The sequence below is a fragment of the Leuciscus leuciscus genome (genome assembly GCF_965113295.1).
Source record: "Leuciscus leuciscus genome assembly, chromosome: 3".
Classification (NCBI taxonomy): Eukaryota; Metazoa; Chordata; class Actinopteri; order Cypriniformes; family Leuciscidae; genus Leuciscus; species Leuciscus leuciscus.
The window spans coordinates 52,558,281-52,573,842 of NC_138727.1; the positions used below are offsets into that span (position 1 = coordinate 52,558,281).

General features: G+C 36.4%; 2 protein-coding genes across 2 annotated transcripts; one reads left to right on the plus strand and one right to left on the minus strand.

The window, feature by feature from the left end:
- The first annotated feature begins 1,177 nt into the window (after positions 1-1,177).
- On the plus strand, positions 1,178-11,301 carry LOC309494711 (very-long-chain enoyl-CoA reductase-like). Its single transcript, XM_082164122.1, has 9 exons — positions 1,178-1,520; positions 7,208-7,259; positions 7,813-7,857; positions 8,239-8,531; positions 9,079-9,205; positions 9,357-9,400; positions 9,485-9,542; positions 9,693-9,781; positions 10,903-11,301. Exons 1-9 carry the CDS (start codon positions 1,335-1,337, stop codon positions 11,074-11,076), a joined length of 1,068 nt encoding a protein of 355 aa, XP_082020248.1. The 5' UTR covers positions 1,178-1,334; the 3' UTR covers positions 11,077-11,301.
- A 750-nt stretch (positions 11,302-12,051) lies between these two features.
- On the minus strand, positions 12,052-15,010 carry ndufb7 (NADH:ubiquinone oxidoreductase subunit B7). Its single transcript, XM_082163155.1, has 3 exons — positions 14,732-15,010; positions 13,179-13,347; positions 12,052-12,221 (listed from the first exon to the last, which is right to left on the minus strand). The coding sequence occupies exons 1-3, from the start codon at positions 14,841-14,843 to the stop codon at positions 12,140-12,142; spliced, it is 363 nt and encodes a 120-aa protein (XP_082019281.1). The 5' UTR covers positions 14,844-15,010; the 3' UTR covers positions 12,052-12,139.
- Positions 15,011-15,562: the final 552 nt, after the last annotated feature.

A 15,562-nucleotide genomic window follows, 5' to 3' on the forward strand; every position in this document is an offset into this window, starting at 1 on the left:
AACGCGCGAAAGCCACTCACACTTTTCTTTAACGGTCGCTCCTGCGTTCTCCTCCTGTGTGTGACGTTAGTGCTGCTGTATTTCTCCTCAAACTAGTACATTTTAATATAATGTTGGTTTATTCCTCGCAGTTCGCTTTCAGTTGGGGTTTCTCTCAGTGGCAGTGGGGTTTTCCTTCAGTGTCATCTGCTCATGCCCTTCCAAGTTATTAATAATCTCTCTCTCCCCTCCCTAAAATAGTGCGGCTCAGAACAGATAAACAACGGAAATCAACGTGTTTTTTTTATTTTTTTACCGCGAAATAATTTATTTTTTTTATTTTTTATTTTTTAAATAGTGACATTTATGTATTCTAATATATATAAAATAATTTAAAATAGTCAGAATTGGAGACTTGCTTAATTGTCAAAAAAACAAAAAAAAAAAACAAATGCAACGTAGCAAGCTAATTTCTTATATCTAAATATTTTTTCCTGTTGATTTTTGGTTTGAAATATAGCCAAGGACCGATTGCACAAGTCAAGTCAGTCATTAATTATGATTTTTTTTTTCTTTAAGTCTGTTCATAACTTTTTAAAGTCAGTTACATAAAAACGTACATTGGCCTAATATGATGGCAAAAAGTAAGACTGACGGCCACTTGAACCTATTATTATATATTTGTTACATTATCATTGTACTGGCAGACATACCCCAATGCAATGGTGCAAAACTAAAATCATAATTCTGTAAATAATCTGTTTGTGTAAACCTTCTGGTCACTAGATGAGGGCATGGCTGGGCTCTGTTACATTCGTGTGTGTGTTCATGTGTGCATCCATAAGGCGAGTTATAATTAGCACATATTGGGATGACTGGGGAAGGGGTCACGTTTCCTCTGGAGGTTCAGAAGAAAAAGAGGGAGAAATAAGAATAAGGTGCATGTGAGTGAGAGAAAGAGAGAGAAGTTTTGTTTACTTGTTTGTGCGTGTGTTTTTAGGAGGGTTGGGGGTCAAACGTGTAGATGAACAAGAGGGTGACGACAACATTTTGGTTGAGGAGATTCCCCCCGTTCTATATAAAGTGCTTTGAGTACCCAGAAAAGCGCTCTTCAAAAACATAGAGAAAGGGGAGGGTCGAGAGAGGGAGAGGGTGTGAGAGAGGGCGAGAGAGGGAGAGGGGGAGAGGGAGAGGGAGAGAGGGAGGGGTGGGGGCTCAGACAGACAGATTTATTTCCACAGCTGACATTAAACCTCACGCTTTCCAGAAAGTCCTGCACTCGTTTTGGAGGTTAGAGAGGGACTAAGAGAGGAAAGAAGTTAACTCAGAGAGAGTGGATAAAGAAAGCAGACAGTATGGATACCCTGGCTTTAGAGGCCACGCTGCCCAAAAAGGCTCAGAACGGGGCCATGGGAGCGCTACCCGGCCTCCCCGTCCCGGCCAAACGCAAACCCGCTAAAAAGACTAAGAAAGCTGTGGTCTTTTTTGAGGTGGAGATTCTGGACGCCAAGACGAAGGACAAGCTCTGCTTCCTGGACAAGGTAGGAAAGACTTTTACCTCCTTTTTGATATTTGACATGCATTACCCCGTCTAAAACCATTGCATAATTCTGCACATGCACGTTTACAACCTCATATTAATTAAAAGACAACATGGGATGATTGTGCTTTGAAAGGTTTATTTGTCATGCAGCAGCAGAAGTGTTATTTTACATTATCATTAAAACGCCATTATGATTTTTGTTAATATTTTTTAATTCATTTTTATTTTTATATTTGTGTTTATTTTAAAGTTTTAGTAATTTAGTTTTTTTTTGGACAGTTTTATTCTCTCTTTTTTTATTCTTTTTTTTATGTGTATATATATATATATTTTTTTATATAAACTTCTATTACAGTAGTACCTCGACTTAGACTACACCAAAAATGAGAAATGTTGCATTGGCACCTAACAATTTTTTTATTTATTTTTATGTTTAAAAAATGTTTAATGTTTATTTTAAGAAACAAAAATGTTCTGTTTTTTTATTATGGGGTTAGGTTTAGTTAACGATAATATGCCGCAGCAGGGTTATATTACTTTATAATTAATACACTATTATGATTTTTATTCATATTTTTATATATGTGTTCATTTGAAAGTTTTGGTCATTTAGTTGTTGTTGTTTTTGGACAGTCTCATTACTTTTTAAAAAAAAATGTATTTACTTTTTGTACTTTTTTTTTATGTGTGTATAAAGTTTTTATGAACTTCTATTACAGTAGTACCTCGACTACACAAAATTAGCACCTAACTTAAAAAAAAAGTTTATTTTTTTAATATTATATTTTAGTTAACGTTTATTTTAAGAAACCAAAATGTTAGTTTTTTTGATGGTGTTAGTTTTATTTAACAATATAACCCTGCACGGCAGAGCAATTAATGATCTGCTAAAATTGAATTAAAAATGTTTGATTAACTCAATAGAAAATGGAAATCAATCTATTATGTACTTTGCCTCACAATTTTAACCTAAAAATCTTCCAAATCAGTGTCATATTTCAACTACCCATGTCTAGATGCTACCCTGTAACCGTTAGCCTCAGTCAATTCACTTTCCACTCTCTCCTGGTTATTCTCAAATGAATGAAGCCCTTTTTCCCACTGTGAAACGTGACGTCCTCATCCCTAGAGTGGTGCCGTCTACAGGAACGGGCTTAGGGTGTGTGTTTCGGGGTCTTGTAGTCGTCCCTGTAATGAGGCCTCCAGAATGTCAGGAGGATTATCGAGGATTGCACCCGTATGTCCTCGGATTAACTGCCGCTTCCACTGTGATGTCTCTGGCTACTGGTGTTGTGATGTCACTGTGGAATGCCAGCCTGCGATGATGATGATGATGATGATGATGATGATGATGATGTCATCAGGAGAAGGCAGATCTAAATAACTGAAGAATTTAAGGTTTTTGGCGGGAAAGAAATGATTAGCTCAATAAGATGCTTTAATACATTACTATATAGGTACCACTTTACAATAAGGTTTCATTTGTTAAAATTTGTTAATGTATTAACTAACATGAGCTATGCATTTATTCATCTTTGTTAATGTTATTTAATAACAATCAAGCTGTTCATTGTTTGTTGATGTTAGTTCACAGTGCATTAACTAATGTTAACGAATGCAACCTTTGATTTTAATAATGTATTAGTAAATGTTGAAATTAACATTAACAAAGATGAATAAATGCTGTAGAATTGCAGTTCATTATTAGTTCATGTTAACTAATGTTAACCAATGAAAGTTTATTGTAAAGTGTTACCAATTAATACTATAAATGCTAACATTCACAGTAAAGAGTTTACTCGAGGTGCTTCACAGGAGAGGGCGACCGGTAGTGGATTTTAACCATAACTAGGTTGGCACCGATTAATCAACAGAGAGTTTTTCAAATGGAAACTGGATGAAAACAAAGCATTACACACAAAATAGTGCTGAACTTTATTACAAAAATTTAAAAACTATTTCTTTTTAAATAAAAAAATATTAATGATACCTTGATCATTCGTGTTAGCATTTAGTGCACTATCTAATGTTAAGAGACACACTTTCAAAAGTAAAAAAAAAATAATTGTAAATGTTGAAATTAACAATATTTGTATTAACCTTAATCATTTCATATAAGGGTAGATGACAAATAAGGGTGAAACAGCATTTTTTTAAACAAAGTTCTAAATTGCTTGAGAATTGTATGAATTTCTGAAGTTCAAATACTGTTGTTTTTGAAACTGTTAGAGGTTAGCAGATTTTTTTTCTCATTATGTAATTTATTAAGCTTTTCTCACAGCTCCAGGCAAAATATGTCCTGCGGTGTGACATGACATTACTATAAAATTCAAATATTGAAATATTATTAATTTCAAATACAAATCAGGTATGTTTTATGTTTAACAAGTATTCTTAAAGAATGATCATTAAAATTCTGCATATTATTTTTTTCACAGCTGTTTTTCTATTATATTCTTTGCTTGTGCCATCTTTTACCAGTCACTCCAGTGGAAATATTGTTTAAAATGAGAATTTTGTTTTGAAAATGTTTATTATTTTTTATATAGTTATATTATGCAATGTTTTCAAATGCATATAATCATTTAAGCTAGTTAACATAGTAAAAGTAAAAATTTATTGAATATTTTTGTAACAAACAAATTCATTTGCATCTCTATTTGAACATTAATGAAAATGCAACATATCAGTACAATCTTATTACTTAGTGTATGAATTTGAACTAAAAACATAGTAAACAAGACATACTGAATAATTAACATTTTGGAGGCGTCAAATCAGACCCCGTCATAAAGACCATTCATTCCTATTTTTAACTTAAAAGACTAAACAAAAATATCTTGTTTCTCAGGAGAAAGTCATTAAAATCATGCTAAAATAATTAAAAGCATGTTAAAATCATCAATTCAGCTCTTTGAACAAAGATTCCAGTGAACAAGAGAAATTTGACTTAATCCTGTGCTAACCTTTCCCTGTACCTCCTTGTCCTTTCTTTGCTCATGCCTAAAAACTGTCAAATCACTTTAAAAACAATGATCAGTGACTGTTAACATACACATACAACAAACAAATGAAGACACACATATATATATTTATGTTTAATATATGTATAATATAGGTATATTGTATATAATATTTGCAATATTTGTTTAATATATAGAGAGAGACAGAGATATATTTATATTTATGTTTAATATTGCAAACATAACAGACGAAAATCTAGCTAGACACCTGACTTAATTATGTCACACTACAGGACGGGCTGTCACACCACAGGACTTTTTCACTTTTGCAGCCATTTTGAGTAATTGCTATACAAGACTGACCTTGGGCATTACAGTAACTGAATAAGTTCATTGTTTTAAACCTGAATATGATTCTTTTTAAAAAATATTTTTATTTTTTCTCGAACTAGATCAGTCTAGATCAGTCACACCACAGGACTATCAAAAATGGACACGTTCATGGTCTGACAGAAATGATGAAATATATCAAATTAATAAGAGATTAACACTCACATTTTAACCTCCTTAGCACATCCAAACATCTGGGGGACTTCCTGGTAGGGGGCTTGACTAAAGGACCCCTATGGCTGTCCATGTAACTGCCAGTACAAAAATCTAATATCCTATGTCACACTGCAGGACAGCATTTTTGTTTCAAAACTAAATGTACTGTAAATATTATTTTAGTACTTTTTAGCATTTTGAAAACTTAAGTTAATTAAGTAAATACATACAAAATAATGCCAAGGCATTTATTAGCTGCTCCAAACATATCTGCTTTATTTTACTAATATTTACATTTAATGAGTAATCAATGTTACAGTCACACCGCAGGACATTTTGCTATTCACCTTGAAATTTGAACAACACCAAATATATTTTACGTCCCAAAATCATAATATTGAAATAAAATGATGGTCTATGCTCCACTGGCATGTGTTGTTTTAGTTGAAAAATGCAGTTCAGTAAACATTTACACTTGATTACAGAAAAAACATGCGTCACGTCATCTGCCCATAAATCCAAACAGTCATGCTTAAAGATGGCCATCTTTATATCTAAACAAAGGCCATATCATTGAAATTAGACTCGCATGTATATTATATGTAGACTCTCGCACTTTGGGTTTTGCTTTCTCATGTCACTGGCTTTAAAAATGCCACTTCGCTGCATAAAGAGTGCATAAAACATCCGAACAAATGGATATAATGCAAATAGATGGTAATAATCGTGACATTAAACATTTGGGTCGGGCTTGCGAGAGTTTTTGTTACATTGTTTTTACTGCTTTATGTAGACTACTACTAATGTTAGCGACCTCTCAGCCTCGAAGGCAAACAGTTCTCCACTAATGCAGGATCTAGTCAACATGAATCACTTTATAATGATATGAAAACACGTGTGGTACTGTACTGTATTACATACCATTTCATTGTCTGAAGTGTCCCGCTCAAAACGTGTCAAAACAAATTCCACGAGGCGTCAGTGGTGGCCAGCAAATTTCATTATTGGTGCCAATTAATCGGCAACACCGATCAATCAGTCGACTTCTACTTCAAAAGCTACTTTCCATGCTAAAAAAAAAAATCATGCCACTTTTTGTAAGTAAAAAGTCTTTCATTAAAGCACTGTTGTTTTATTTAGAATCACAGACATTTCTTAAGCAGGAGTTTTCATGATAAATGCATCTGAGCACATTTTGAGGTCTTGCGTGTTCATTCATTACGTTTTTGGAGTGTTTAAATTCCCACTGAAGTGTCTTGGACGCGCAGTTGATACGTTGATGAAATTTCCACAGGAAAACAGGAAGCTAAGGCGGGACATATTGATTGGCTCCTCCCCCTTTTCAAATAGCCAATAGCGTTTAGTTTCCCTCACAGACTGTAAGTCGTACTTGACGGCACCATGGAAGCGAATCCGAGCGATGATGATACTTTGGATTCAATAGTAGAGGTGTGAATAAATTCCAGCCATTTCATTCGTAACCGATGTACAGTTGGAAAACTCAAGCAACTGAACACACATCTCCAACACATTTTGCTTCGTGTGGTGTCAAAGTTCTCCTTGGCCAGGGCGTGTTTCTAGCATAGGTGGCGGAGCTTTAGATTCTAGAGAGCATTTGAATGGACAGAAGATGTGACGAGAAGCTGAAGTCCGCGGTGACGTCATTAAAATCCATGATCCGTTTAAGCGGAAGAGAGAGAATGCTTATATCTCCTAAATGCACATTGGAACACACCAGCTTATTCATAAGCTTAAGCCTCACATATTCATGCTAAAAGCTAAAAAAAAAAATTTACATTTTGATTTCAGGGGGACTTAAAGAAAGGGAATCTCTCGTGTCTCCTGTATTTGTTTTACGAACTGGGTTTAATTCAACTATTTATGCTTTTAATTGATTTGACATTTAGTAGTTATTTTGCTGTACTGACAGAAAACGCACAAATGTTAGATAAAGCGGTTTCTCGGAGGACTTGTAGAGACAGCCGGCGTCTCGAATCTCCCAGCTCGGCACGAGGCCTGTGGGTGTTCTGGGAGATCTGGTCAGTCGGTCAGTGTTTGTGTCTCTCAGAACAGCTGCTGCACCAAAGCCACATCGCTGGGGGATCGTAGCTAAATATAGCCCTCGATGCAGACACACACTCTAAGACTAGTGTTTGTGTGTTTGTTTGATTGGCAGGTTGAGCCCAATGCCACTATCGGGGAAATCAAGTCCATGTTCCACAAGAGTCGTGAGTACACATCGATCTCTGATCTTCAGTCAGCTTTAACTTCTGCTTACAAGTTTGGGATGGGTCAAAAAAGACATTTATAATGTTACAAAAGATTGTAATTTCAAATAAATTCTGTTGAATTTTCTATTCATCAAAGAATACTGAAGAAAAAAACACTTCCAAGCTTTCTATACTTGATTATTGGTAATTATCAGGATGTTTCTTGATCATCAAATTATCATATTAGAATGATTTCTTAAGGATCATGTGACACTGAAGACTGGAGTAATGATGCTGAAAATACAGCTTTGATCACAGGAATAAATTACACTTTACTATATATTCACATGGAAAAACTATATTTTAAATTGCAATAATATTTCACAATATTACTGTTTTTACTGTATTTTTAATGAAATAAATGCAGCCTTGGTGAGAATAAGAGACTCCAAACACTCTATACATTTTCCGACTTTCCCAAACTTTTGAAAGGTAGTGTGAGTTTGAAGTGTGTGCATGTGTGTGTGACTGTGCTGTTAATGTTGTCCTGTATTGTCCGTGTGTGTTTCAGACCCTCAGTGGTATCCGGCCCGACAGTCCATTCGTCTGGATCCCAGTACGTATTAACCTTGAGTTCATTATCTCGACTGAGTGATGGACTTTAGATCTGAGTCTGCTGACATTTACTGTTAGCATGAGAAGAGAAGCTCTTGCTCACTGTTTCATTATGTAATTCTACACCACAGGCCACTTGTATAAGATTAACACCTAAATCATTATTAGTTTACTAGACAGCACTAGAGACAGTTTTTAGAGCACACTGCTGAAGTTTGATGACTGATGGTTTATCACTGAACTTTAGGATTCTTGTGTGAACGGGTAAGGAGAAACCTAAAGGAAGGGGTTAAATGGGAAGGATAGATTCTGTTCTGTTGTACACCTGTATAGGTGAAGGGTTAGGGGTCGTGTGCTGATGCATTATGGGCTTGTGTTGCAGAGGGGAAATCCCTGAAGGATGAGGATGTTCTCCAGCATCTGCCGGTGGGAACCACTGCGACCTTCTACTTCAGAGACCTGGGAGCCCAGATCAGCTGGGTCACGGTGAGATACACACACACACACACACACACACACACACACACACACACACACACACACACACACACTCACTCACTCACTCAGAGATACACACACACTCGTTCTCTCTCTCTCACACACACACACGCACACACAGACACTCAGACACCCAGAAACTTTTATATTTCACATGGATTTTTAAGAATTTATGCAGTTAATCGTTACTTTTCATACTATTTTGACCAATTTCTGTTGTGTGTATTTGATTTACTCCGGCTTGTTTGTGCACTTAAAGTGTCCCTATTATGCTATTTGGTATATTCCCTTAGCCTGGTTAAAGGGATACTCCACTTTAAAATGATAATTCTGTCATCATATACTCACCCTCATGTTTCAATCCTGTATGAATTTCTTTCTTCTGCTGAACAGAAAGGAAGATATTTAGAAGAATGTCAGTAACCAGACAGTTTCTGGTCTCATTGACTTCCATTGTAGGAAAAAATATATACTATGGAAGTCAATGGGACCAGAAACTGTCTGGTTACTGACATTCTTCTAAATATCTTCCTGTCTGTTCAGCAGAAGAAAGAAATTCATAAAGGATGGAAACAACATGAGGGTGAGTATATGATGACAGAATTATCATTTTAAAGTGGAGTATCCCTTTAACCAGACTAAGGGAATATACCAAATAGCATAATAGGGACACTTTAATAAAATGTCAATCTTCTTGTTGAGCCTGTCACAGTAATGTTTTTAGATATTATCAGATCTTTGCAGTAATATCAAAACATTACATTGTGTGTTTTTGCAGAACTGCACATACTACTGGGGATTTGCAGCTTGGATGGCGTATTACATCAACCACCCGCTGTACACGCCACCCAGTGAGCCTTCATATACTGTTCCCTGCTTAAACACAAATACACAAAATGCATTCATTGTTTTATCTATAAATGACTCTGGCAGTTTCTGGTGGCATGATGTCAGCAGATATTGAAACGTTCTTCACGGCTCATGCTCTTGTTTGCGTTACAGTCTATGGAGAGCAGCAGATCAGACTGGCCCTCATCGTGTTCCTGGTAAGATCAGCTCTTTCACAGGATCATGTGATGATACAGACCTCAGGTCAGAGGTCAAGACTAATGATCTCTTTATGACCACAGTTCTGTCAGATCGGAAACTTCTCCATCCACATCGCCCTGAGAAATCTCAGACCACCAGGTAAGAGCCCACTCTGAAATTTTGGTCACACACTCTTACACATTTTCTGTAACACATATGTTTCCTTGTCATTTGCAGTGTTTGTATCTGTTGCTCGGCTCATTATTAGATCGAGTCTGCCATAAGTAAGAGTGTTTTCCTCTTCTGCAGGATCTAAGACCAGGAAGATCCCGTATCCGACTAAAAACCCCTTTACCTGGATCTTCCTGCTGGTCTCCTGCCCCAACTACACTTATGAGGTCAGGAAGATCTGCGCTCTCACACACACGTCCAGCACAGACCTCTCACTGATCACTGTGCTGAGTTAGCATACGCTTTTCTCTTGTGTTCTGATGAAGATCTGAAACATGTGGAAGCTCGTTTACACCACAGAATAAAACCTTTTAAAAGTTAAATGAGATGTGATATAAAGTCAGAATTGCGTGTTATAAAGTCGCAATTCTGGCTTTTTTTCTCGCAATTGCAAGTTGATATCACACAATTCTGACTTAATATCACGCAATTGTGAGAAAAAAAAAGTCAGAATTGTGAGATAAAAAGTCGCAATTACCTTTTTTATTCTGTGGCAGAAACAAGCTTCCATATAAATCAGATGCTTTATGCTGAGACGTAATAATAGTTAGACTTTGGCATAGATTTATTCTTTGGATCAGGTTGAATGTATTACAGCCTAACTTGACCCAAACTAACTGTAACGGAGGTTTCCCATGTTGTTTTATCAGGTTAGTGATCAGCATCAGCAACGAGACCAAAGCTGTATATGAAATAAAAATAAAACCCTATTGGCCGGTTCACAGACAAGGCTTAAGCTAGTCCCAGATTAAAATGCATGTTTGATCGGTTTTAACTGAAAGCAACTTGAACTGATATATCTTAAAATATGTCAAGTGTCATTGTTTTGTCTCAAGATTCACACCAGTAATGTTTTTAAGGCATGTTTATAAAATCTACTTAATTGATCTAAGGCCTAATCCTGGCTTAATCTAAACCCAGTCTGTGAAACCAGGGCTAAAGGGGTGAAGCTCAAGAAATACCTCAAAATGCAAATTACCATTAAGAAATTTTTGCATTGTGAAAAATCATGAGAATTATTTTATGTAGATAATTATTATCATTCACCCAAACGATTAGTGTGTGTCTGTAATGATATGTGGCGTGAGCATGTCTTGATCACATGATATTCAACATTATATAAATATATAGCAGTTTAATATAGTACTGACACTAAAACTCTGAAAACGTGATATTTTTTCACAGTAATCTTCATTTTGGGTGAATTATCCACGATACATGTGCATTTTTGTATTGCGATACATTGTGACAGTCCTATTGTGGTGTGTGTGTGTGTGTGTGTGTGCAGCTGGGCTCGTGGCTGGGCTTCACCCTGATGACCCAGTGTCTGCCCGTGGCCTTCTTCACGCTGGTGGGCTTCATCCAGATGACGGTGTGGGCGAAGGGGAAACACCGCAGTTACCTGAAGGAGTTTCGGGACTATCCCACGCTCCGCTCGCCCATCCTGCCCTTCGTCCTGTAGGACACCGTCGTCTTTTAACCTCTCTTCTCTCTCTTTTATACCGCACACGCTCATCTCTTAGAACGGACTGATTCTGAATAATAAAGTCTGCTCAGATCCAGAACCTAGAGCTTCATTTTAATGGCGCAGTATCGCCCCCTACAGGTCTGATCTCTGACATCAGGAGGAAACTCATGAGAACTGTCATAAGCCTGTCCACATCAGAACTCAATCAGAAGTTACTCATATTTTGCACAAAAGAAAATAGAGCACATTTTAAGACAAAAATCGGCATCGTTTTCATAACTAAGCAGATAACCCTCAATTCTCAATAGCTGTGACTTTTGAAATACAATTGTAAGTATACATATACAAGTGTATATATATAAAAATTTGCATATATATATATATGCATTACAATAATGAAGTATTTGGAGGGAAAAGTGCTTGTGATGAAAGCGAGGTCATTTTGTGCGCAGTATTTTCCCCAGACCTGCACGTTTCTTCATTAGATTCCCCTCATCTAGTCATTAAACACACTAGTGTTCCCCACCTGTGGCCTGTGTGCGCTCCGCTACTGTGTTCTGTGTGTGTGTGTTTGTGAGATCTCGGATATGCACTGATAATGCGATGGCTGTGACTTCAGTAAAGATCTTTAGTTCTGCTTTTATTCATTGTGATGATCGAGAGGTCCTGAAGTGAACGAGTCTGAAGTGTCGGCTCTGAAGTTTCCCTCCGACACGTCATGTTGTGTGTGTGATTCATACATCATCATGCTAAAGGAAACTTGGCGCAAACTGCACATCTCAGAACAGTTTTGTTGACCTAACAATTTATATAAAAGAGAAAAAAAAAGGGTAATTGTCTTGTGATTTTGTCCAAGTATTAACAGATGGTAATGTGTAATGTTATTCATGCGTAACATTTTATGATATTCTGCTAGATTGGTTGTGTTTCTGAATAAAACACACAGGGACGCATAAGAACAAAGACTCGTTCTGTAGAGCTCAAAGATCATCTTTATTATTGAGAGAGCCATTTATATACACAGAAACAGGAGGAAAATGGAGAAATGAAGAGATATTTAAGCAGCGTTTGCCTCGATCCTCTTCTTCCTCAAGTTCAGTCTTCTCTCTCTCTCAAACTCTTTCATCCTCATCACATAACTGCAAAAAGAAGAGGAGACACTCAATAAGACGACCGTATCCTCAGAAATACACCAGTGTGAAATATGGTTCACGTTCACTTTCAAATACATGTTCTTTGTTGGCACTGATTGTTCCATTGAGAACATTAAGTGCACAAAAGGTTCTTTAATTTTGAAAATAACCTTCAGATTATTAAAATGTTCTTTACACCAAGAAAACAAAGGTTCTTCTATGTCATCATCACTGCAAAAAAAAAAAAAAAAAAACGATTTATATTTGTAATAGTCTATAATGATTTACTTACCTACAGGTAGGCCTACATAAAATTTCACATTAAAAACTGAGAACTTCAGTAATACCAGTATAAAACAAAAAATGCAGTATTGACCAATTATAAATATATATAAAATAAGGCTTTTTTTTTTATTCAGGGTAATAATAATATTGCTCTTCTAAAGCCAGGGACACATTGACTAGCTGAACTCCACTCACTCAGACTTTTTTTGCAGTAATGACCAATTAAAGTTAAGATTGTTTTGTATTATTATTCAGGGTAATGTTAAAAATGTCTAAAATGTTGGGTTACACTTTATTTTAAGGTGTCATTGTTACAGTGTAATTATATATCTAAGTACTGAGTAATAATAATCAACTACATGTACTTACTATAGAGTTAGGATTTGGTTGAGGGTTAGTTGCATGTAATTATGCATAATTTACTGTTATTACTATGGTAAGTACATGTAACAAGGAAACTAAAATAAAGTGTTACCAAATGTTGCTCTTTAAATTAATCTATGACAAGTTAGTGTGATCAGAAGTTAATAGTATTAGTTTTGGAACCAAATGAACTTTCAAAGGCAGATTTTTCAGGCCTGATTTTTCTGATTTGAAATCAGTTTAAAACCAGTGGCACTCCTTGCATCTCACAGTCCAATAACCAGACTGTGTGTGTGTGAGCGCAGGGTCTCTTACTCCTGATGTTCACAGTAGTCCCAGTCGTGTCGCTCGTGTTTGCAGGCCAGGAAGTTGGGGAAGTTGTCTCTCTTGCACTTCATGAGTTTGATGAGGTGGTGTGCGCAGTAGTCTCTCTGCTGGACCGGTAACATGGCCTGGTTCATCTGCTCCTGCGACGCCAGCATCACTGAGAAACAACACAAGCTGCAATCATACAGTCCGTTTATTACATGACAGTAACGGTGAACAAGATATTACCTGGAGGCAAAGGGGGGAAATGTTTGAAACCCTTTATACAAAAAAAATTAAATGAATAATAATAATAAATAAATGATATATTTGAGCCTAAATTTAAGATCTACAGTCAAACCAAAAATTATTCAGACACAAGATATCATTTTGGTATTTTCTTACTGGTGTGTGCAGGACACTATAGTTCATTTATGAAAGTGAGGAGAGCAAAATAAAGTAAACTGTGATATACAGTACAGGCCAAAAGTTTGGAAACATTACTTTTTTTAACGTTTTTGAAAGAAGTTTCTTCTGCTCATCAAGCCTGCATTTATTTGATCAAAAATACAGAAAAAAAAAGTAATATTGTGATATATTATTACAATTTAAAATAATTGGTTTTCAATTTATTCTACTTTAAATGATCATTTATTTCTGTGATGCAAAGCTGAATTTTCAGGATCATTACTCCAGTCTATCAAATGATCCTTTAGAAATCATTCTAATATGATGATTCATTATCAAAGTTGAAAACAGTTCTGCTGCTTAATATCTTTTCATAACCTGTGATACTTTTTTAGGATACTTGATGAATAAAAAATAAAAAATAGCAAATGTTTTAAAAATAGAAATCTTTTGTAACAACAATATACACTACTCGTCAGTCATTTTTTTTTCTTTCTTTTTTTGAAATAAATCAATACTTTTATTCAGCAAGGATGTGTTAAATTGATAAAAAGTGATAGTAAAGAAGATTTATATTATTAGAATTGTTTTTATTTTATTTTGAATAAATGCAGTTATTTTTAACCTTTTATTCATCAAATATATTAGGCAGCAGAACTGTTTCCAACACTCATAATAAATCAGAATATTAGAATGATTTCTAAAGGATCATGTGATAGACTGGATGTCACATGTGACACTGAAGACTGGAGTAATGATCCTGAAAATTCAGCTTTGCATCACAGAAATAAATGATCATTTAAAGTATAATAAATAGAGCACAAATGGTTAATAATAAACTAGATTTTGAATGCAGAAATCTAACCTTTTTCATGCATGTATGACTGAAAAACATGCATCACATTAAGTTTATTAGCATAAAACTGTAAATGCATTGTGTTTTTTGGAAACAATGTTCTTTAGTCAACTCTACATGAAGTTGAGTTGTAATGACACCAACCCTACAAACACTCATAACTAGACAGACACATTCAGTGGCATATCGGACTCTGACCTAAAGACTCGCGGTTCATATTTAGAGAGTTAATAAACCCTTCCGTTGAGGGATAGTGTATGAAATGCGCGGATGAAGTGTGTTTGAGCGGTCGTGTCACCTCTCTCCTTCCGCTCGCCGAAGCCCAGAGTCGGGTCATATTCTGACGGCTTCCGCGGGTCCGGTGTCACGTCGCTTTCCGTGATGTAGCTCCGCACGAGATGAGACCCCATCCTCAACGCAGTATATCACCTCTGACTGCAAAACTGCTTAACGTCCGGCTACAGAGAACTACAATACCGCTTATAGTGTGCAGAAAGCAAATCAATTCTTCACACTGCCATTCGGTCACCTCCAGAAACCAGCTGAAGCTTCCGGTCTGCGCCGGAAGTAAACACGCGCAACGAGTAAAACTCTCCTGAACGCCCTCGACACCAATGATCCCGTTCCGCCTCGAGATCTCCCTAAAAGGCTGTCAAAGATTAATTCGAAAATAAATCGCTGATGTTCATATCACACGTTAACGTTACATGTATTGCGTGGACGTTAGATTTCAGTTTATATATTAACATAACACACAATTTTCGGCCCTTTTCAATAATAAAATGGAGCAAAAGCGCAATCAGTAAACTAAAGTCCCCCTGTGGTGAAAATCCAGTTTTTAATGTTGTTTATATGTCTATGTGGTGTTTTTAATTGGCATCCAGCAGCCATGTCACCCTGTAGCCCAAGACTGGTTGCCCACTGAAGCTAAGCAGGGCTGAGCCTGGTTAGTACCTGGATGGGAGACCTCCTGAGAAAACCAGGTTGCTGCTGGAAGAGGTGTTAGTGAGGCCAGCAGGGGGTGCTCACCCTGTGGTCTGTGTGGGTCCTAATGCCCCAGTATAGTGACGGGGACACTATACTGTTAAAGAGCACCGTCCTTCGGATGAGACTTTAAACCGAGGCCCTG